General features: G+C 25.1%; 2 protein-coding genes across 2 annotated transcripts; both read right to left on the reverse strand.

The window, feature by feature from the left end:
• Positions 1-789: 789 nt before the first annotated feature.
• Positions 790-20,852, reverse strand: LOC112597073 (protein argonaute-2-like). The gene is made up of 21 exons (XM_025342995.1): positions 20,631-20,852; positions 19,974-20,093; positions 19,886-19,915; positions 17,085-17,144; positions 16,399-16,533; positions 15,971-16,099; positions 14,954-14,995; positions 14,687-14,894; positions 14,274-14,370; positions 12,826-13,019; positions 11,783-11,916; positions 8,855-9,068; positions 7,886-8,033; positions 7,478-7,723; positions 3,848-3,960; positions 3,572-3,777; positions 3,221-3,380; positions 2,128-2,215; positions 1,247-1,678; positions 981-1,165; positions 790-907 (listed from the first exon to the last, which is right to left on the reverse strand). Exons 2-21 carry the CDS (start codon positions 20,005-20,007, stop codon positions 814-816), a joined length of 2,949 nt encoding a protein of 982 aa, XP_025198780.1. The 5' UTR covers positions 20,008-20,093; positions 20,631-20,852; the 3' UTR covers positions 790-813.
• Positions 4,240-6,092, reverse strand: LOC112597074 (tigger transposable element-derived protein 4-like). The gene has a single exon (XM_025342997.1). It carries the CDS (start codon positions 5,731-5,733, stop codon positions 4,240-4,242), a length of 1,494 nt encoding a protein of 497 aa, XP_025198782.1. The 5' UTR covers positions 5,734-6,092.
• Positions 20,853-22,321: the final 1,469 nt, after the last annotated feature.

Raw genomic sequence — 22,321 nt, forward strand, 5'->3', positions numbered from 1 at the left:
TGCAATGACCATCAATAAATCATAAGGATAATCGTAAATCGCTGCAGGTGTGCGAGTTAAATTTGGAGAATCCGTGCTTCTCACATGACAACAGTATGTACCAACACGTCGCAAAACCTTCTAATTAATTCGTGTATGCACCAGAAAGCGAAACAAAATAAACAGTGTCCACAAAATATCTACAATAACTTGATTAAATTAATTAAAATTAATTCTATTCTTTTTTTAAAAACGCTTCAATAAAAAACAATAATGTATATTAAATTTCCTTCCTTTTAAGGTTGTGGCTACGCGCTGCAAGTCAGCTAGTAAATCATGTTTGAGGGGGCTATTGGTTCACAATTGATTCATTAAGTACTTAGTGATTATTCATCATAAGATTGAAAAGAAATCGATCATAAAAAAAAAAGCATGGAAAATATGGATACATTAAAATAATAAATCATACGAACAATATAACTACATACTAATCCTAGATATCAGTTGAGGAGGAGTGGTGGTTATATCTTGTGTAGAAATATAAATGACTTGATAGATGTTTAAAAATAAATAACTGCAAATTGGTTATCAATACTAATTATGTTTTAATGTATTAAATATACTAATACAATATGTAAAGTAGGAATATCATTTTATTATTAAAATAATAATATGAAATACAAGCAAAAAAGTAAAGTAATAATAAAAAAAAAAACTTGTACATCATCAAATAAGAATAATTATTCGAGATAGTATAGTAATAATAAATTGATGTTATTTTAAATAAAAAGTAATGAGTTATTACAAAAAAATAAAACATTGTTTAAAAAAAAATTAAACAAAAAACATAGGAGTATTAATAGTGAATGATTCATTCAGCTTATTTTTGTTTTGCTCATCATCTAAACGACTGAGGTTAATGTTTTTGCTATAAAATAATAATAAATTAATTAAATAAATCAATTTTTGTTATATTATAATACAGTAAGCAAATAACTAACTTTTCAATATAAGCTCGTGCTCTAAATGCAGCCAAATGAGCATAGTATGTAGGTGCCGGATATGAAACAGAACGAGTACAACGTACAAACATAAAACATAAGTAGAATGTCAGTTGTTCCAACTGGTCTTCAGTGAAATTATGGTCATCCCATATGAGATGATACTTGGTCGGTCTTGATGTGCCCTTGATAAATAAAAAAAAAAAAACATAATGTATTAGCTTTTAAGGTTAATATAACATATTATTATATTTATAATAACTAACTTGAATACTAGCATGGCTACATAAATAAAAATCGAGTTCTGTTGGATGGGTAATTTGAGTATCTATAATTGTACCAGATGGAACATTGGCAAACTTGCCGTCCATATCACATCTAAACTTGGGAAACATTCTAGTGTGATGTCGTTTCTGTACGACCAAAAATGTCACCGAAGGTTTGTAGTTTATATTGAGTCGAAGACAAGCTCTTCGAATAGCAACTAGTTCATATTCCAACAACTGTAGAAATTGGCCTTCGCTTACACCATCTCTAAAATAAAATATTTTCTTTGGCACAAGTTTTGTTTTTTCTTTGTATTTAAGCAACTGTATATGAACAATGTCTTCTAGATCTTGAATAATTTCAACTTTGGGAGATTGCAAGCGCCATTCCATATTATATTGGCTTCCATAAACATCATGACTGGCTGCTACCTAAGATGGAAAAATATGTTTAAAATATTATTTAAGAACTATTAATATCTAAAAAACTTTAAAATCAGATTACAAAAAATAGTGCTATAATTATTTATTTTTTACAAGACACAGATGTTCAATGTTAAATGTAAAAAATACTAGAAGACAAAGACTAACAAATAGTAATAAGTAACTTTCATTCAATAATTAAAATCATACAAACAGATTATCTAAATGAAAATAAAAAAACATAAGAGGTATACTGTGCTGATCAATTTTCTTTAGTAAACAATAATAATTTCTCTTTAAGTTAATGCAAATTTTTTAAAAATCTTAATGTTCTTAAGTTTCTAGAATAGGTAACTTACAGCTAATTTTTTTTTTACATTATTAAATTCAACTTTTATTATAACTTAAGAATTATTATTTACATTTATTCCAATAGTATGAAATTCAATTTTACTTACAGCAGCAACTGATGGAATAGTAGTCTGTTCAGGAGATGGATGTGTCACATCAGCTCCAAAAATAATTGCTCCTTCCATGCTAGGCGGACTAAAGTATAAAAAATGTTATTTGATAAAATATATATAATTAAAAAATATTTTTATTAATTTCTCATTTCTATAAAGAAATTCATCTAACATCAAAAATTTTAAATTATAATAGCCTTGATAATCTGATCCATACGGGACCAGAGTACAATTTGATTAAAATGAGAATTTATTTATTTTTATTGCAATTTATTATATTATTATTAACTACTGGAACTCGACAGCTGCCGTCAAGTATACAACATTTACCGCAGTGCATATTCAACAGGTGGTAATGTGATATTGGACACTGGCGCTTGGGTGAACGATCACGACCAGTTTTCATCTGACGAGTGGGTCGACTTAAACTGAATAGGGTTTAGTCCAATATTGATTCATAAAATGTTTAGTGAATGTTAATGCAACCAAGAATATATTAAGTACTGAATTTTAAAATTTGGAAAGTATATACATTTCTATTATAATTTTTGAATAGTTAAAAAGTTTTTTTTTTTTTTTTTTTAATGAAATACACTTTTTTGTTTTAATCATGATTGAAAGTTATCATTTATATTTCAAATTTCAAATTATTACAGTTTTGTACTTAAATTCATAGTCACAATTTGAGATAAATGAGAATATTTATCTGTCCTGATTATGAAACACAAGACTTCTATTAAGCAATTAATTAACATGAAAAGATTTAATTTATACTTTAAATGGCTAAATATAAATATTATCACTAAAAAGTTTATAATTATATTAGTTGGAATTCTAATTATATAATTGGAATATAATGAATTATTTAATTTAAAACTTAAAATCAAATTAAAGTTATAGAGAATTAAACTCAAATTAAAATATAAAAATTTAATTTAATTTAATATTTTGTTATACATTAAAATTGACAATTCAAATAATATACATTTTAATTTAGAATATTGCTTCATGCTTATAGAAATAATAATTAAATAGTTAAATTGTTCTCTACTATTTTGAACTGCTTAATCATTTAACATATTATTACCTGCTTTTATTAGCAAGAGTGTGATTGATTCCATTCAATTTTGAGTTTATTTTGAGTAGAATATTAGTAGATGTTGATGGATTCATTCTAAGCATTGTTTTGGATTTAATGCATTGTGTAAGAATACCAATTTCCAACTCTGATTTTTGCTTAATAGCAGCTAAAATAAAATAAAATAAAATAAGATAAAATTGTATAATTAATAATACATTCAAATTCCTTGAAAACGATTACATCACACATATTAAATGTTTTTATTAAAAAAAAAAAAAAAAATTGAATATTAATATGTTTGATTTGAGTTAGAAGAATAAATAAGTTACTCTTTCACAAAATAATTTTTTTTATTACCATAAATTCCAGTAGGACAATCTGGAATAATAACCACAACTAATTCTACTTTTTGACTTTTTAGCATTGTAAATTTGTTCCCAATTAAGGTGTTTATTTCACTAATACGACCATTCCTTTGCACAATACAGTTCATCACAGGATCCATTGAATTTACGGTAACATTCAAATTCTTACCACTCGATATCAAAAGACCTTCAAATATCCTAAAATAAAATCAAAATAAAGAATTAGTTAAGAGTATTTTTTTTAAACTAAAATAAGTAACAATTTTACTTAATGCTTTGCATGTTAGTACGCGGGTCTAGATTCAATACAACCCATTTGTCAATACGAACAGCTTTAGAAAATTTTTCAACCCTCCAAACACCAGCACCTGGTGTAACGTTCTGAAAAATAATAATAATAATTATGTATTCACTTTTATTAGCTATTCTAAAAGTACTATATAGATGATAATAGATAAAAATGATTAAATAACATAAAGTCCAGGATTTTTCTTGTTTAATTATACAGTCGACTCTCGGTAACTCGAAGTTCAAGGGGGAAAAAAAAAATTCGACTTACTAAAAATTTCGAGTTATCAAAAACTTTTAAAAAGTATGTTTATTTTTAAATTAAGTATTATACATTAAAAAAATTAAAAAAATGTTTTCTTACATTCCTACTTACATATTATTATCATTTTTAAAAAATTGGTGTAAAGTTAATTGTTTTTGTTTATTTAAAACATTGTTCTCAATTCTATTTTCTAAAGTACCTAGTGGTTTAAATAAATCTTCCATACCTTCATTGCCTTCAATATATTTACGTAATGTTTCTAATGCAAGTTTCGCTTCTTTATTTGTAATGGTGGATTGTATTTGTTGGTCTTCAATTTCTTCTTCGTTATCTTCGTCTAATATATCGGAGATAATATCGTTCTCAGTCCATTCTCCACAAATCTCCAAATTTTCATCGACATTGACGTATGACGTAAAAGTTTCATTAAGATTTAATTGATCCCATTCATCGTTATTATCATCAGAAGGTTCATCTAGAATATTTTCAGTCGAAGTTCTAAAACCTGATTTTGTAAAACAGTTTACGATCGTTTCTTTTTTTACGTGTCGCCATGCTTTATCGCATAGCCGTATAGCATCCAATATGTTTATTACAATTTGATTGGTATCATTTATAGCCGATACAATTTTTTTTACCATTTCTTTTCTGTAAAATATTTTAAAATTATTTATAATACCTTGGTCTAATGGTTGTAATACAGACGTAGTATTAGGAGGTAAAAACTGCACTTTAATAGCATTAAAAGTCGAGGTTAAATTGTGTGCAGTACAATTATCAATAAAAAGTAAGATTTTTCTTTTTTCGGAGACCATTTTTTTATCTAATTTCATTAACCACAAATTAAAAATTTCAGACGTCATCCAGGATTTTTTGTTTGCATAATAATCTAATGGTAATGATTTTATTTGTTTAAAACATCGTGGTTTTTTCGACTTACCAATCAGAAGTGGTCTTAATTTTTCTGTGCCCGACATATTTGCCCCTAACAGAAGTGTTACTCTTTCTTTACTATGTTTTCCACCTGAACAAGATTGGCCTTTAAATATGAATGTTTTGTCAGGTAAACATTTGAAAAATAATCCTGTTTCATCTACATTAAAAATATCGTCTGGTGAATAATTTTCGATGAGTTTCGGTAAATTATTTATCCATACGGAACATTTTTGTACATCTACAGCGCCACTTTCACCACAAACTTGTTTAAATACAACGCTATTTCTGATTTTCCAATTTGTTAACCATCCACTGCTAGCTTTAAAATATTCATGCCCTAACTTATGTCCAAACTCTTCAGCTTTTTCTCGTAGAATAGGTCCATTAATTGGAATTTTTCTGTCAAGACATTGTTGAAACCATTTTAATAAACATGATTCTATGTCAGAGTATTCTCCTAGTTTCATTTTTTTTCTAGTTGCCGAGTTTTCGTTAAAGTTTTTTAAAATTACATCTTTATTTTTTATTATTGTAGATAATGTACTCGCCGGAATTCCAAAATCTTTGGCTATGTCTTGTTTTTTTTTTTCGCCTTTTTCAATAATTTTAAGCAAGTTCACTTTTTCTGCAAGTGATAATGTTGTTAATTTTCTTTTTTGAGCCATAATAACCACTGATTAACACTGTCACACTCACACGATAAACGATTAACCGAACGAACAGACGGCAGAACTAAAACTGATTGTATCAAAGTTATCAAGAGTTAAATTACGGTCGGGTTTTACGAAAAATAATCGCCTTGATAAACTATTTTTAGTACTAAATTTGGATAAGAAAATTCGAGATATCAAAAACTTGTCAAATTAATTTTCGAGTTAACAAGATTATTTAAACATTAAGTGTTATTGTTATTTGAAGGGGAATTTTATTTATTCGAGATATCAAGAATTTCGAGTTATCGAGGTTCGAGTTACCGAGAGTCGACTGTATATATAAAAATTAAATTTTAAAATAGAATTTTAAGAATTTGTATGCATATAATTCTATAAAATTAAAATAATGACTAGAAGATTTAATACAAAATATTTTATTATACTACTCAAAAGTTAACAAGTTTTTGGTTTGAACTAAATTATTGGAAAAATGTTAAAAATAAAAAATAAACCAATTTAAAAAACAATATCTTTTTACTATTAACTACTTTTTTTTTAATATTGAGAGTATAACTAAAAGTATATCAATGTTATAAATAAAGACCGGATTTATATGTTTTTACATATCGTTACTGGGTCTATGCAGTCTTATGAGAGTAAAATATGAGGTCAATTCGTTTTATTCTGAGTTCATAGAAAAAAGTTTTTTTTGCATATTTGAGAATATTTTATAAATTGTGTGAAAAAAATATTTTATTATTATCATTTATTATTTATTTTATTCTGAAAATCATTGTGATAAAAAAAAAAAAAAAACATCCAACTCATGATAGCACTTAATCATAAATCACCGTTCACTAAATATGGCGGCTGATCTGCAATTCTGGCAGTTGTTTTCATACTGATAAGATCAACGTATAAGTTTATCAAATATTCAAACATTCAAATTTTGTTTTACTCTTTTCTATTTTTAACTCTTGTAATTAGTAATTTTATATGAACGTTAAAATGAATAAATTAAAAAAGTCAGTCAATTTTAAAAACTTATTATGTTTTGTATTTATTATTATTTATTATTTTTTCATATTATGACTATAGTGTTAAATACAACATTTAATTAAACTATACCAAAGGAATATTGTATTTACATTTTAATACTATATAGACTATACTGTAATATTTTTACAATATTCCTACACTTACTGATGTACAATAGTATTCCATTTTAATAAGCAAGTACTATAAATACCTACCTCACGTTTAAAAGAATGTAAAAAAAAAAAAGAAATTGTAAAAATACATATTAGCGCATATATTGATGTTTGTTGATTATTTTTGCATATTTTTAAGATTTTTATGAGAATATAATGAGAATATTTGAAGGATTTTTTTTTAAAAATATCAGCATCATATTTGAGGTATTTTAAGAGAATATAAATCCGGTCTTTAGTTATAAACAAAAATAAGATTTTGATATTCACATTCTTAAAACATAGCATATTTCTTCTATAAAGAAAGTAAATATTTCCAAAATGATCAAAGGGTTAATTGAAACTGAAAAAATCATTAATTTCATCATAACTATTATTATAAAAATAAGGACTCTAAAACATCATCGATACAATATATTGTATAAACTATTCAACATTGAATTAAAATTAAAATGTACTTTGATGAGATCAAAAAATAAATTTTTGATTACTTTATAAATCAACTGAACTCTAATACCAATTTACTAAAATATTTTAAAGATTACCTTATTTTGACCATATGCCAAATCAGGTTGATCCAAAACTCTTGCTGGTATTGAAGCAAACTGTTCCTTTACATCAATGCCAAAATCATTTAATACAGGATCTTGATTGTATTTAATGTCTTTGATGCAATTTTCAATAGTTTGTCGTCGTTCTGCAGGAGGCCGAGCTGCATTCCTCACCATTGTAGCTGTTTGCATTTCAGTTAATTTTTTCAAACGCAATTGTCCCCTTTGAACAACGCATAGCTAAAAAATGAATTAAATAATAATTTAAGTATAAAACTTATTAAAAATAATTCTACCAAATTAATTGTAGATGCTATTGAATAAATAACAAAAATATAAAACCATATGGTTTTAAACTATTATATAGAATTTTTAACTATTAATTAATTTGTATTTATTTACTTCAATTGGAATAGCTGTTTGCTTATTTACATTGCCAACATGTAAACAAGGTAAATTTTGATACTTTATAGTATAGTTTCGTGCAATTCTGAAGTATTGGACAACATTAAGTGACTGTTTTCCTCTAACAGGATCATCTATGTCAAATCTAAAAATATAATGCCAACAACTGTTATTATTTCACTTAAAAGTTCAATTTTGATTGCTATTTTTTCACTAATTGAAAATTGTTCCAACTATTGGGGATTATAACATTACAGTTTAAATAATTATAAGTTAAAAGATAATCAGATAATTGTAGTGATAAACTTATTTTATTATTTATGGATAGTTTTAAAATATATAACTACATATAAATAATTGATGTCAGAATTTTATTGATTTTAAGATGATTGTTCATTAAAAACAATATAATTTAGCTTTTTATTTAGTTCAATCACATTATAAATAATATATTGATTTATAATCTATGTATATACAAAAATATGTTTTATTGTTCAATGTAATCTTGCAAAATATAGAATAAATTTATATTTTGTTGAGCAATTAAAATGTTTATAGTAAGATTTAGAATAGAACTTAGATTTGATAACAACTACTTTTTTGCTGTGGCATATGATAGACAGATAGTTCTAGTATATTAATACATTGTTTATCATTCTAATAATAATGAAGTTAACTTTATTTTAATATTATTTTCTAAGTGTGTTTTTACCAAATGTTTATATTTTCATAATTATTTCATCTATTTCAATAGGTTTATTATTATACTAATCTGCTATATAATTGACAAATATATAAAGTTATTAGAATATTACTACTAAAATAATTATTAAAATTATAGTTTAAACAAATTTAGCTCAATATTGAAAGTAAAACAAATGAAGAGCATTTTTTAATTTTCATATTTAAATTTTTATAATTTGCTATACAATTAAATTGATTAATTTCTCATATTTTTTTGTTTACCTAAATTTAAAGGCAGTGTCAAGAAGACCAACAACTTTGTAAGAACGTTTTGTATTGGGTTGATTAGGAACCATAAAGTCAATTTTTAATCCTTTAACATAAGCTGATAATGCGTTGAAATTCCTATTATCCATTTCCGAATTGAGATCACAACGCATTTCATTAGCTATGTAATCTATTAGTGGTTGATGTTTGGGAAATCCTTTGTGTGCCACTAAAATAAAATATTAATAAATTCAATTAATATATTTAAAAAGTTGAAAAATAGAATAGATTGCATGAGATTTCAAACTGCTTTACTCATTTAAATATATTATTATTACTATTATTGACTATTGTACATTTAAATATAATTACCAGTTTTTTAAAGCACCTAAGTAATAGTATTCAAATTCTTATTTTAAATATACTTCTTAAAAACTATTATAGACTTATCCACAGTTATTCTAGTTAAATAAGGAAAAAGTTTGGAAATAATTGATAGGATATTTTGGTATTCTAAATTTAATTTAAATTAAAAATTAAAAACTTCAGTTCTATAAAAAATTCTAGAGAATTTTATTACTGAGCATACACATGCTTAAAAATGCTGACATAAATAATAATAAATAGAATAAACCTGTATACTAAATGGAAATACCAATATGGGTTTAAAAGAGAAAAATCTACAATTAGATAACCATAACAATTTTGGACTATGACAAATCATGTCAAAATATTTAAATTTGGAAAGGATGACTTGCATCTAGTTTTTGTAGATTATAATCAGTTTTATAATAGTGTAGAAAGAGAAAAGCTTTACAAAGCACTGATAGTTTTGGGAATAGACAAAAAAATATGAGAACCTAATAAAAAGATGCTATAGAAAAACTAGAAGAATAATGCGTGTTTTTTACAAGGCATCTCAAATCCTTTTGAAAAGGAATATGGCCTAAGACAGAAGAACTCTTTCACTTGCATTATTTAACTCGGGTCTCTAAAGAATAATTGTACACACACACAAAGATGGACATAACTACATAAGCAATGAACAAGTTATGCAAGTTTATGCAGATAACATTTTAGTAATGGGTGAAACCAAAGAAGAAGTCATCAATACAACATTAAATTCATAAATACAAGTAAAGGAACGGGACTACATGTAAAGAAAGAGAAAACTAAATACATGGTAGTATCAAAAAGACTACAAAATAGAATCTACAGTATTAAAGTAAACAATTAAAAATTAAAAAAAAATTGATAATTTTAAATACTAAAGTGTCAATATCAATAGCAATAATAGAAATAAATGAAAAATTAATCATGAGTGGAAATAGATGTTATTTCAATATTATTAAACTCCTAAGATTTAAGTTATTATGCAGAAAAATCTAAGATTTTTACTATACCATAATACCTTTGAACTGTAATAACATAATATATTTATAAAATCTTATCATTAATAAAAAGTGATAACAGAAGACTTATCAGTTATCACTTATCATGTTTGAAAATTTACAAACCATATACAGACTAATCCTTATTTCTTAACTCAAAAATACTTATATGAAAGAGAAAAAGTAATGAAGATATAAAGATTATATAACAAGCCTGATATACTCTTCTCTATTATGATAAAATTACTAAAATGGTTTGGGTATGTATGAAGAGCAAATTATCAACTAATAGAACAAGACCCCCCCCCCCCCAGGGTCACCCTAACCCAAATTGGTTGACATAATGAGTAAAGGATTTGTCAAAATTAGACCTATCAGATAGCATATTAGAAAGATTTTGATAGTAGTACAGATTCTGAATAGACTATTAAGCTGACGAAAAAGTAAAATTTTTCCAAAATTCAAACTAAAAGATAATATAATAGTCATTGAATAGGTTATTAAAATCAGGAATGTATTATTAAAAATATTCCGAGGATATATACTTTTTTTACAGAACTATATGACAATGGTAAATAATCTTCTTCTTTAGTATTCAATCCTGAGATTGGTTTGTAATTGGTAAATAATATAGAGAAGGATAATGACACTTTAAAAAAATTTAAATTCAGTAAAATTACATAAAATTTAATATACCCTTGAACAAGATAAGGTAAATAAAAAGTTGTTAGTTGTGAAAATAATATTTTTTGATGAAACCTGACATCTACTGAATACCATCTGAAAATTGCAAATAATTATAGAATATTTTGAGTTTGTCACTGAAAGTTCTTATAGGTGTATTGGGTGATATGATTATATACCTGCGTGTAATTGTATATAGTGCATACACTAAAAAAATAACAACTAAAGAAGTGAGTATATACTGTTTATCTTTCCAATACGCCATATAGTATATAAATGTGATAACAAAATGTTATATACGTGTATTTAACAATAAATCTTTAAACCATAAGCAATTTATTCTGTTATTAGCAACAAAGTAGAGTGGGTTGAAATATTTTTCGAAAACAAATAAAATTTATTAAAAAAATTAGAGCTAAGGCCTAAGAGCTAAAATTGTTAAAATATGCACAAAAACATAATTCATGTCATAATTAAATAACTAGTCAGTAACAATAACAATACATAATAATGTAGTTGCACTGATTGAAAAATAAATATTAAAACATTCATATAAAAAACTTGTCTATATAAAATAGATTTCTAGCTCGGTTTGTTATAAATTAAGGACATACAGAAAATTATATAAATTCTACAACTTTTGAACCTAAGTTATAATCATATCATATGATATTAATATCAACTTAAAAACTTTGAAAAACTGTATTGCTAAAATATTTTTAATTCACATAAAATGCCAATAGTTAAACATTAAAAAAAAAATTTCTCCCACCAACCTCTCAAATTTTAAACTAAATCCAATTTGTACCATAAACCACCTTGAAAAGAAAGAAAAAAGAATTATGATTATGTTTTACTTAGTACTTACCATCTATATTAAGATAAGGTTTCCAACCCATAACAGGACTTTGAAAAAATCCTTTCCATAATTCCATTCCTTCGCCTAAGTCAACTGGTGTAATACGTGGTAGTGGGAAAAATGATCTTCCAACATTAGTGAATCTATAGCACATAATTATAATTAATTAAAATTTAACAATCAAAACTTTGTAGGGAACTGAATTTAAGAATAAAACTATCAGGGACATTATTTCAGTTTTCCTTTAAGAGAACATTTTTTCCATCTAAAATAACATAATGACTATTTCTTGTACATCATATTATAAATGTAATTTCAGTAATATGATAAAGAGAAACAAGTCAGACATAATAAAATTGTTAAAAATAAAATGTTTTTTTTTGAAATGAGAATTAAATAAAAATGTATTTTAACACATTAACTTTTTGAAGCCTCTTCAGTATTTAGTCTTTTATTTATTACACGAACAAATTTTAAATGATTGGCAATAAAAGAAAATGAATAATTTATAAATTTTTATATAGTACATAACACATATCAGTGGAATTATATAATCATTACTAGAAAATAGGAATATAAAACTTAAGCATAAAGTGTAAAATAGGATACATACTACACATATAACATCTTTATAATACTTTTGTCGATTTAACTTGGATTAATAAAAAAAAAAAACTAAGTATTGATAAATAATTATTTAAGTATATTGCTGAATTGCACTAAGAATATTCGATTCAGTAACTACTTAGGTGTCATTTTATATAAATGAAAAGGAAATCATTTCTTAAGATATTTTCATACTTACATGTCATACATATAAAACATGTAAATATGCTGGATTCTTAGTGTAACTTATTCTAATTTAATATCAGAGAAAATTTACTGATTATTGAATTTATAGAGAAAATATAAACTATGCTCGAGCATAATTTGAGCATATTTTTTTTTTATATTTTCATTTTAAATAAAGTAAATTTTCTATGTTACACATGAATTAGAAACATAACACATATTATGAGTATAATTATCTCCTAAATATATAATATATTCACCTTAATGAAAATGGCCGGTTCTTCAATATTATATCCAATGCTTGAAAAGCTTCCCCTGGGGGATTGTTGGATGATCCAGTTTTTAAATATTCCTCGATTTTACTCATTTGAATTTTATTGACAATCGAGGTGGAGATTGAAAATTCAATTGTTCTATTATTTTCATCATTTAATATAGATATCAAATCAGTTTTCTAAAAATAAATAAATAAAATAAAAATGATTACTTCTGAAGATAAAATCACTACATATTTATTAGTTGAGATATCTATACAATTTTTTTTATAAATACAGTTTATTTTTCTTAAGTATGCAAATACTTTGTAAACAACCAGAGTTTAGATTAAATACCACTAGGCGTGCTAGAATATGAATTATAGGACCATAACATCTTAAAATATATACTATTCAAAAAATTTTAAAAATAATAAAAAATAGTGGAGAGTAGATAACTACTCTTTAATACAGGAAAAGTGTACTTCATTATTAAGTAGGTCACTGTAAGGGATATTATGTTAACTTTGAATTCAATTGCATATAAAATCTGAGCAGAAACCCAACTCTCAGCATGTTATCTTTTTAATATTTTGCCATTTATTATTATAATATTTTATTTTACAATTAGTAATATGTTAATATAAACTACTATAAGCTGTAGGAAAAGCATAAAATTAATCTAAACATTTGAAAATATCATTATGTGTGTAAAATATAATAATATATGTAAAAGTTTCAAATCCTCACAAATATTTTTAAATTGCAACAAAATAACAAAAATTTAGTTTATGTGTTTTAAGATTTTTTTCTTAACAATATGACAATTACTTAAGGAACCTTGAAATAAATTCGAGAGGTTTAGTTATAAAAATTTAGGGCATTGACAAATTTTAAACTTCAAATGATTAAAAAAAAAAAAAATCATGTTAATATCTTTAAAATTTTACAGTCAATACTTATGAGGAATATTGTATTCCAAAAATATGGAAACATATTACATGGAACATTTTAACTCAGCACCACATTTTTAGTTGATACTTAACATAGAAAAAAAAAAACAAAAAAAAATTGTTAATTAATTATTTAGAATCAAAATACTTATGAGTTAACTAAAAAATGTATAAAAAGAAAAAATAATATTATAAACATTTAGTGAAAATTTCTAATATTTACAGTTATTCATATTTGAGTTACATTCAAAAAATATACCATCAAAAACTGGTTTTGCATTACAATTATTGTTTATTCTTAAATTTTCGTTTTCTCCTAATTAACACAACTAAAAAACTGAGAAAATTATTCTCAAAAGTATAATAATTAGATTTAATTCGCTATTGAAAATGATCTTTAAAATTAAGATTGAAATTGTTTTTCTACTATTTATAAATCAACCATTTGAAGATATTCATTTGTGGCATAATAAAAAATATATTTTTAATTCATGAACTTACGCCTTTTATCTCTTTTGTAGTATACATATTTCTCCGTCCATCAAATGCAAAATGAACTTTTGGGTAATGTTTCTTATTAAATTCTTCCAAAGCATTTCTATAAAGATAATAATATATTAACCAATAAATAATAACAAAAACATTAGTTCAATAGTAAAATACATGTAAATATATGTACTACCAAATAATTTTTTATCATTTGTAGCGTAATATAGTATTATTTTGTCAACAATATACAAAAACAAATAATAGATTAATCAGAGTATTTTTATTTTATTTTAAACGCAAACTTTTCAAATATAATTATGGCATAATAAATATGATAAATATTAATTTTTGAATAAAAACTGTTCAATATTAAAAGATAAACATATCAATACTTATTATTTATTAATATTATTAAAATAAATTACCTTAAGAGTCTTTTTGGTAGTTCTGGTTCAAATTGTACATCTACATGGTAAACAACTTTTTTGAATAATTTATCAAGGTTAAGAGGAAGATGATTCACTTCAATTTCAGTTTTACGTCCCAAAGAACCTCCAGCTTTAGGATTTTTTCTTTTAGGAATAAGTAAATTACTTTTTAATATTGTTATTTGTTGTTCAATTTGTTGATTTCCTAAATTAAATACAACTGTGTAAGTAGTAAAACAATATTTAAGTATAATTTTAAGTTACCTTGAGTTGGAGCTGATTGTGACACACCAGGTGGTTTATTACCTGACACAAAATTGTAGTAAATTAAATTAAAAGAAAAAATGTAATATAAATCATTGCTTATTGATATTCTCATGACAAAATAGATAGATATACCATAATAATTCATACTTTGTGATGTACACAAAATAATATACATCATTCACCTATTATCATTTGTTATAGAATTAGTAACATATTATTATAGATCAAAGATTAACAAATAAAGTTAATAGAGAGCCAATTTATAAAATTTAAAAAATTATTAAGCTAAATTGGACAATTAGCTATGGATACATATTGAGATATTTATACCTGGTTAGTTGTACCCAACTTGTTGTAATCTATCAATAAATTATTTTTACAGTTAAATTTTAATCTATAATAATAAATTAACGTTTGTCAAATTTTAAGTGTTGGTCAATACTCTATACTGGTTATCGAATAAATAATACTTACAATACAAGTTGATATTATCATAATCATATAAATACATTGATAATGAAATATAATCATACAAATTTTACACGGTAATAAATCAGCTTTTAACTTAACTGGTGATAAAGTAAATTTTTAACCGATAAAATTTATAACATGGTCTATGCAACAGATTTTATTTTAACTTAAGTTTAATGGATTTATCTATGTGTAAATATTTGGAGCAACAGGATGTTATTTAATTTAGCTGTATAATAATATCAGTAAAAAAATTTACATTCTATGAACCAAATAAATTATGAATACAGATAAACAAATTACATTTTACAAATTTATTCTATTTTTGAAAATCTTAACTTTTGAGAATCAAATTTGAAAATATAGCAAAGGCTATCAATTGCCTATCCCTATTATAAATAACACATTTTGGTCGGTGTATTTAGTTCAATAAGATGAGAAAAAACTGACAACTATATTTTTGCAGAACGTTCTAAACTGATTAAATTCAATATATCTATTTTCAATTTTGTCATCATCTCATTTTCTTTCATTTTATATTACCTTCAGATTGTTTTTGAGTTGGTTTAGTATTAGCTGGTTGATTCTGTTTTGGTTTACCTTCGTTTGGTTTATTTTGTTTCTGTTTCGGATTTGCCTTACTTTCAGACATTTGCGGAAAGTCATTTTGTCCTATTCAATAAATTACTAGTGTTAAGAAACATAATTAAAGCATAAATTATTAATATCATCTATGACACTAAATAGTTTATTATTACTAAGTAACTTTATATGAATAAAATAATTTTGATTTTTAAACAAAATTTATATTACTATAGGGCCCTGTATTTAAAAATTTTAAAAGTATCAATAAAAAAATAATCACTGTCAATTAATATATATTTGTTATTATAATTAAGAACGACAAAGTCATAACAAACTAATAATATTTCCATTTTCAAATTGTTTTTGAGAATATTTATGAGCCTTACCTGTTTTAATCTCTGTTGGTTGGTTTTGTTTTTGAGTTTGCTGTTGTTTTGCCTTTTTTGGTTTATTTTGTTTTTGTGTTAATTCCTGTGTAGTATCTGGCTTATTTTGAGACATTTGTGGAAAGTCTTTCAACCCTATTTAATTATTTATATTATTTTTTATCAGAATTAAAAAAAAAATTATGTTGAATAATACATAAATAAACACTAGTGTATCAAATGTACAGAATAGATAAACCTAGGAAACAGGACTTGTTTACAATAATGTATTTATATTTAAGGCATCAGGAAAATAGCTAAAATAGAAAGTAACATCTTGTTAATTTAATTAATATTTTACATAATTCAAACAAAGTTAGATCAAATTTTTAAATTAACATTAAGTTATTGAAACTTCAATGCCTTAAACAAAATCTGAAGAAAATATGTTTTAGATATCCAATGACATGTAATTTTGATGAAATAAATTCCAATAAAAAAGTTAAATAGCTAAAAAAAAAAGAAAGAAAACAATTTGACATTACTTCAACATATTCCACTTCAAATTTGGTTATAAGTTTTAACTTTTATGTTAATCTAGATACCAAAATTAAAACTTGGTTTAAAGAAATTTTCCATTAGATGAATAGACTGTATAAATGTGAATTGTGTCCTTATAAAAAAGTTTAAATAGATCTTATAATTACCTGACTTTGATGATCCTTGACTTTGCCCAACATTAATATTTGAATTATCTTGTTGATTACCTTTAGAAATAAAGATAATAAACATTTAAATTAAAAAAAAACTTATGCAAGATTAGATTACCAAACACTACTCATAGGGGAATTTTATTTAAGCACAAAATATATTGTCACTTGTCTGATCTGATGTACATTTAATAAAATGGTACTATGATTTAAAAGATTAACACTTAGGTACCTAATATGTGATAAGTTAAATTCTTTATTCTTGATTTAATTTTTTAAGAGGACCACCATACCAAATTTATATTCAGTAGGTCATGTTTGCTTTGTTAGCTTCAATATAAGTAGAATATATATATATATATATATATATATATAGTGAATTTATCTATTAAAACCTAATGGTAAGAATATTAATTGAGTTTGTAAGTTGATTTTTATGATAATTCAACTTTTAATTAAATACATACAATAGGGCAGTTTAAAAATGAAATTAATGTAAAAAATTAATGTAAGAACACAGATGAAGTTCTTACCATAAGTTAAATAATTGATCAATTCACTCTAATATTAAAGCTAACAAAACTAGACGTGAACTACTGAATGTAAAATTAGTACACTTTGCACTTGTAAGATAGAGACAAAAATTGCCAATATAGCATCCTTAAAATTATAGACTAATATTATTAAAATGCATTATATCACTTTCTATGTAAATGTGACAAGTCTATGGGTTTTATACTCTGACCATATTGTTTTGCCATACCACAAAATGTTTGATGCAGCAAAATACAATTATTTTATTGAACTACGCACGCTAACATAAGTCATAGAATATAGCATTAGAATTAAGGAAAAAGTAACTTTTTTTCCTGGGACCACCAGAAAGTCGATAACTATGTTTTTTTGATAATAATGGTAGTAAATTAATTTTTATTCTTTATTTTTGTCAATATTTCAAGACTTAAGCATTAAAATTATTAGTGTCATGAACACATGACAGAATTGAAGATTTATTCAGTTTAGTACTGATATGCTATAACATAGGTCCAATATTTCGTTGCTTTAGAATTTGATTACACAATTTATCAAATACATATTATAGTAGAAATAAACTATGACTAAATAAAAGAACTAAGAGCCAAGAAGTATAGTATAGAAAGTTGAAAAGATAGTAAAAGAGCTGGCTATTGAATAGTTTCCAATGACTTAATATCTTAGACCATGTACAATGGATAGAGCCATGACCTATAGATTATACATAATGTCAATGATGTACATGTTAAAGACAAATCGCAAGTTATGTAGCCTCTACTGTGCATGTACTAGCAACTTGTCAGATAATTATGTTAACTTATTTATTCATATTTCATGATTAATAATCTATTTTACTTTAATATATCATACAGAATTCAACTCATCAGTGCCGGATCTAACATTTTTTTAACCCGGAGCAAAATATGAAATTGGCGCCCCTTTAAGACTAGTATTTGGGGCACATGCCCCGGATTGCCCCCCCCCCCCCTAGATCCGGTGCTGCAATTCATTATTAATTTAATACATTTAAGTTTTAATAAATTAATTAAAATGTTTATTATTGTTTTTTTAAGTTTAATTTGGTATGTTTATTGTTAATAAGGAGTATCTTAAGCATGCGCAACATAGTATTTAGCTCCAGTCTTTTAGTTTTAATATAATGTACTCAGGTCAGACAACGGTCAAGTGTTAGTTCGAGATATTTAACTGTAGGAGATGAAGGAACTTGGACGTTATAAAGAGTTAAGGGTGAACATTGTGCTTGTTTAAGAGTGAAGGTTGTATTATGGACTAATTTGGCTTAATTTATAACTGACGAGTGTAAAGAGATATTTATATCATTGTATAGAGAATTCAAATAAAATACACATGAACTAGTACTCTTTTTTGGTGCTATTATCCCATAATTTTATATATATAAAAACAAAATAATAGTTAAAATAACTAACATCAAACTAAAATTGTTATGAGTGGGAAAATTGGAATTCAAAACTTAAAAACAAATTATCATTTACATAATATTATTACAGAATTATTCTGTGATATTATGTTCATATTTATATAATTGAGAAAAACGTGCAACTAGTCACTTGTGCATGCGCAATAAAGGCTACATAACTGGTAACTTGTTGCTAATATGTACATCAAAATATTGAAGTGTGACAAAATATCTGGTATTTACATATTAGATACAATAGATGAATAGACAGTATTAGTTGATAATAAATAATACTTATATTTTGTGCCTATTCCTTTATATTAACATTTTATTACAAAAATAAAGTAAAAACTAATTATATACTATCAAATTTATATTGTTAAACTATAAAACTACAAGTGTTTAATTTATTTTCTTATGCATAATTATTAATGTTATCAGTTCCATACGATTTATGTACTCGATAAACATTAAATAGATAATCATGTTTTATAAATGATAATTGTATAGGAGATATTTACTCATAAACTATATTAATGATTTCTACAAGTCTCTCTTGATTTTCAATTACTTGTCAGTAAAAATTAGTCAAAGGAATTAAATGGGATACAAAAAATATGTAGAAACAACATAATTGTAAATTTAAAACACAACGAACATCTGATTGATTGCAATACAATAGATACTCATCAAGTCAATTACACAAATCATGTATTTGTGGGTGAATAGCATTAGATATTTTGTTAAACATATTTAATGGATATATGGAGTATTTAAATTCATTATCTATTACATTGAACAAATATTTATATTTTTTTTTTTTTACCTTTTTTCTGTTTTTTCTTTCCTTGGGAACCTGTAAAGCAAAATTGTATCAAATTATGCCATGCTTAAAAAAAATTTATTTATAGTACCAGGAGTTTCATTATTTGGTTGATTGGGATTCATATCAATTGAATAGATTGAAGATCACACTGCACATTAAGTAAGTAAAATGTCCAACAAATGATAAATTAGAAATGTCAGATTGATCACTGAAACAAGAAAGATGTTTAAATGACAAATTAATACAATAGTATTTGGCAGATAAGTTAAGAGTCTTATAAATAAAAAGGGTATTGATGAATTTACTAAGAAATATTTAAGAGTACAAAAAATTGGATTATAATTATCAAAGTGACCTTGAACTAGATCTTTATAAGTAGAAGTGACTATTATCAGATGTCAGAAATCAGAAAAGCTAAGTTCAAATACTTGATACTTGGTATGACGAATAACAATTAAAGAGTAGAGTAGACACCAAAGATAGTGACTATAAGTTCTGAATTCTGGTATTGTACTACTGTGTAGTGTGTAGCGTTTACTAAAGCTGCGTAAAAAATCACTTCGCTGCTACTTTGTCACTGCGACACAGTTTGTGCCTTTATTGTAAAAAACGCACACACTTGGTGACACGATAATAAAAAGTATATAATGGTCACCGCTCTGATCAATCTGTCACCAGTCACTATTCTTATTATATGTATATGATCACTATTGCAAACATTTAGATAATTTAAATAATTAGTCACCTTAAAAGTCGCTGTCACCAGTCTTAAGGTACTGGAATAATATTTTGTCTGTTGTCACTTATTAGAACTTCTAGCGCCTATCACAAGGTCCACACTCAACAATTCACAACTGTAGTAAGAGTAACTATTAAAAAGTAATAAGTATTTAAGTATAACACCAAGAACTATTTATTTAACCACGTCCTACTTCCAATTTTAATGTAGGTATCAACATCAATTATTGTGTATTACTGAATTAGTCTTAACAAATGTATAATAAGACGTCATAAAATAAAGCACTGGTGACTGGTCGATTGCCGATTGGTGATTTGACTCGAAGATGCAGTGCAGACTATGGATAAATAATTTAATAATGTTAAAATTGATTTAGTTGTGTCATGCAGGGAACGGATACGGTTTTCCCGATTTGCCAGCATAGCCAACCTTTTTTGTTAATGATAATATTATGTCCCGTTCCATGAATACTACCTCCACTAAGAGCATAGAGGTACAAACTACAAATATTACAAACCAATAACACGATTTACTTTACATAAATTAAATCATTAAAAATTAAAGTCAGGCGAATTAGATCGTCATTTCAATCTTTAATGTCTATGGTTTATCATTTTATCTCGAACTTGATGTTTGAAAGAAAAAATAATTGAGTCCTTATTTAGTTAAGTGCCGGAGTGAATTTAACGATTTAACAATTTGTTGTTCTTATGCCAAATGGAATTCACTGCCCTTGTACCTACTAAAATAAATTACTTTAATATTATTAAATATACTTAAATAAATTTATTTTCTCAATAATATGCAATTATTTTTTTATTCAAGTTAAATTTTAAAAGAAAACGTTCCAATTCAAACATAATATCTGCTATTTATTTTTATAAAATAAAAATGTATAGGTACAAGGAAAACATTTACACGTTAGCATACTTTTATTGGTGGACAGACAACTCAACTATAAACGGTCAACGGGTAAATCTTAAAATCGAATTGTTTAATACGTTGTAATATTTTATTATTATACAGGGTGATCAAAGTCACACACATAAAAATAAATGTATTAAGAAATAGTAGTTTTATTGAATTACTTATACCTGTATTTATATAAACATAACTAAATATTTAGAATTTATTTATACAAACGCATTATGCATGTTTTAAAACATTAACTCAAAATGGCCACATTTTTCATTAATGCATGTACGAACATGTTTTACTACGTTAGTGGCCACTTTATGAAGTGTGCTTACATTTGTAAAGCCAATCTCCGCCGTAATGTTTTTTTTTTTAGTTCATCTAAATTTTGAGGTCAGTTTATATAAAACCTTTCTTAAGATAACCCTACAGAAAAAAATCTGGAGATGTTAAATCGGGAGAACGGGGAGGCTATAATCCTTAGGAAAATTACATGTTTACTAACGAATAATATAATTAAAACACTACAAATGGACTACTGTCTACTGTAGTACTGTTGTAGTGTCGTCTGTCAGTTTAGGCCGGCGTCTGCGTCGTTTACCAGACTAGGGCAACCAGCGCAATAATGTCGCCAATCCGACGGGTGACCAAGCACGGTCACGAATCTAAGTCCAAAACCCGAGATAGTTTGAAGTTAAAACTTTGAACACGTAAAAAGATCGAACAATAAATATAAAATTATAATAGCATTTAGTACATATTATATAATTTAGATAAATAAG

Source organism: Melanaphis sacchari, unplaced genomic scaffold (genome assembly GCF_002803265.2).
Source record: "Melanaphis sacchari strain LSU unplaced genomic scaffold, SCAv2.0 Contig36_pilon_pilon, whole genome shotgun sequence".
NCBI classification, from domain to species: domain Eukaryota; kingdom Metazoa; phylum Arthropoda; class Insecta; order Hemiptera; family Aphididae; genus Melanaphis; species Melanaphis sacchari.

Bases quoted from the DNA above. Each gene is read 5' to 3' on its own strand.
- LOC112597073 (XM_025342995.1), bottom strand. From the start codon at position 20,007: ATGAATCCCAATCAACCAAATAATGAAACTCCTG. The intron at 11,917-12,825 runs GTGAATATATTA...TATGTGCTATAG, and splicing joins AACCGGCCATTTTCATTAAG to ATTCACTAATGTTGGAAGAT. The intron at 7,724-7,885 runs GTAAATAAATAC...TTCATTTTTTAG, and splicing joins AAACAGCTATTCCAATTGAA to CTATGCGTTGTTCAAAGGGG.
- LOC112597074 (XM_025342997.1), bottom strand. From the start codon at position 5,733: ATGGCTCAAAAAAGAAAATTAACAACATTATCACTTGCAGAAAAAGTG.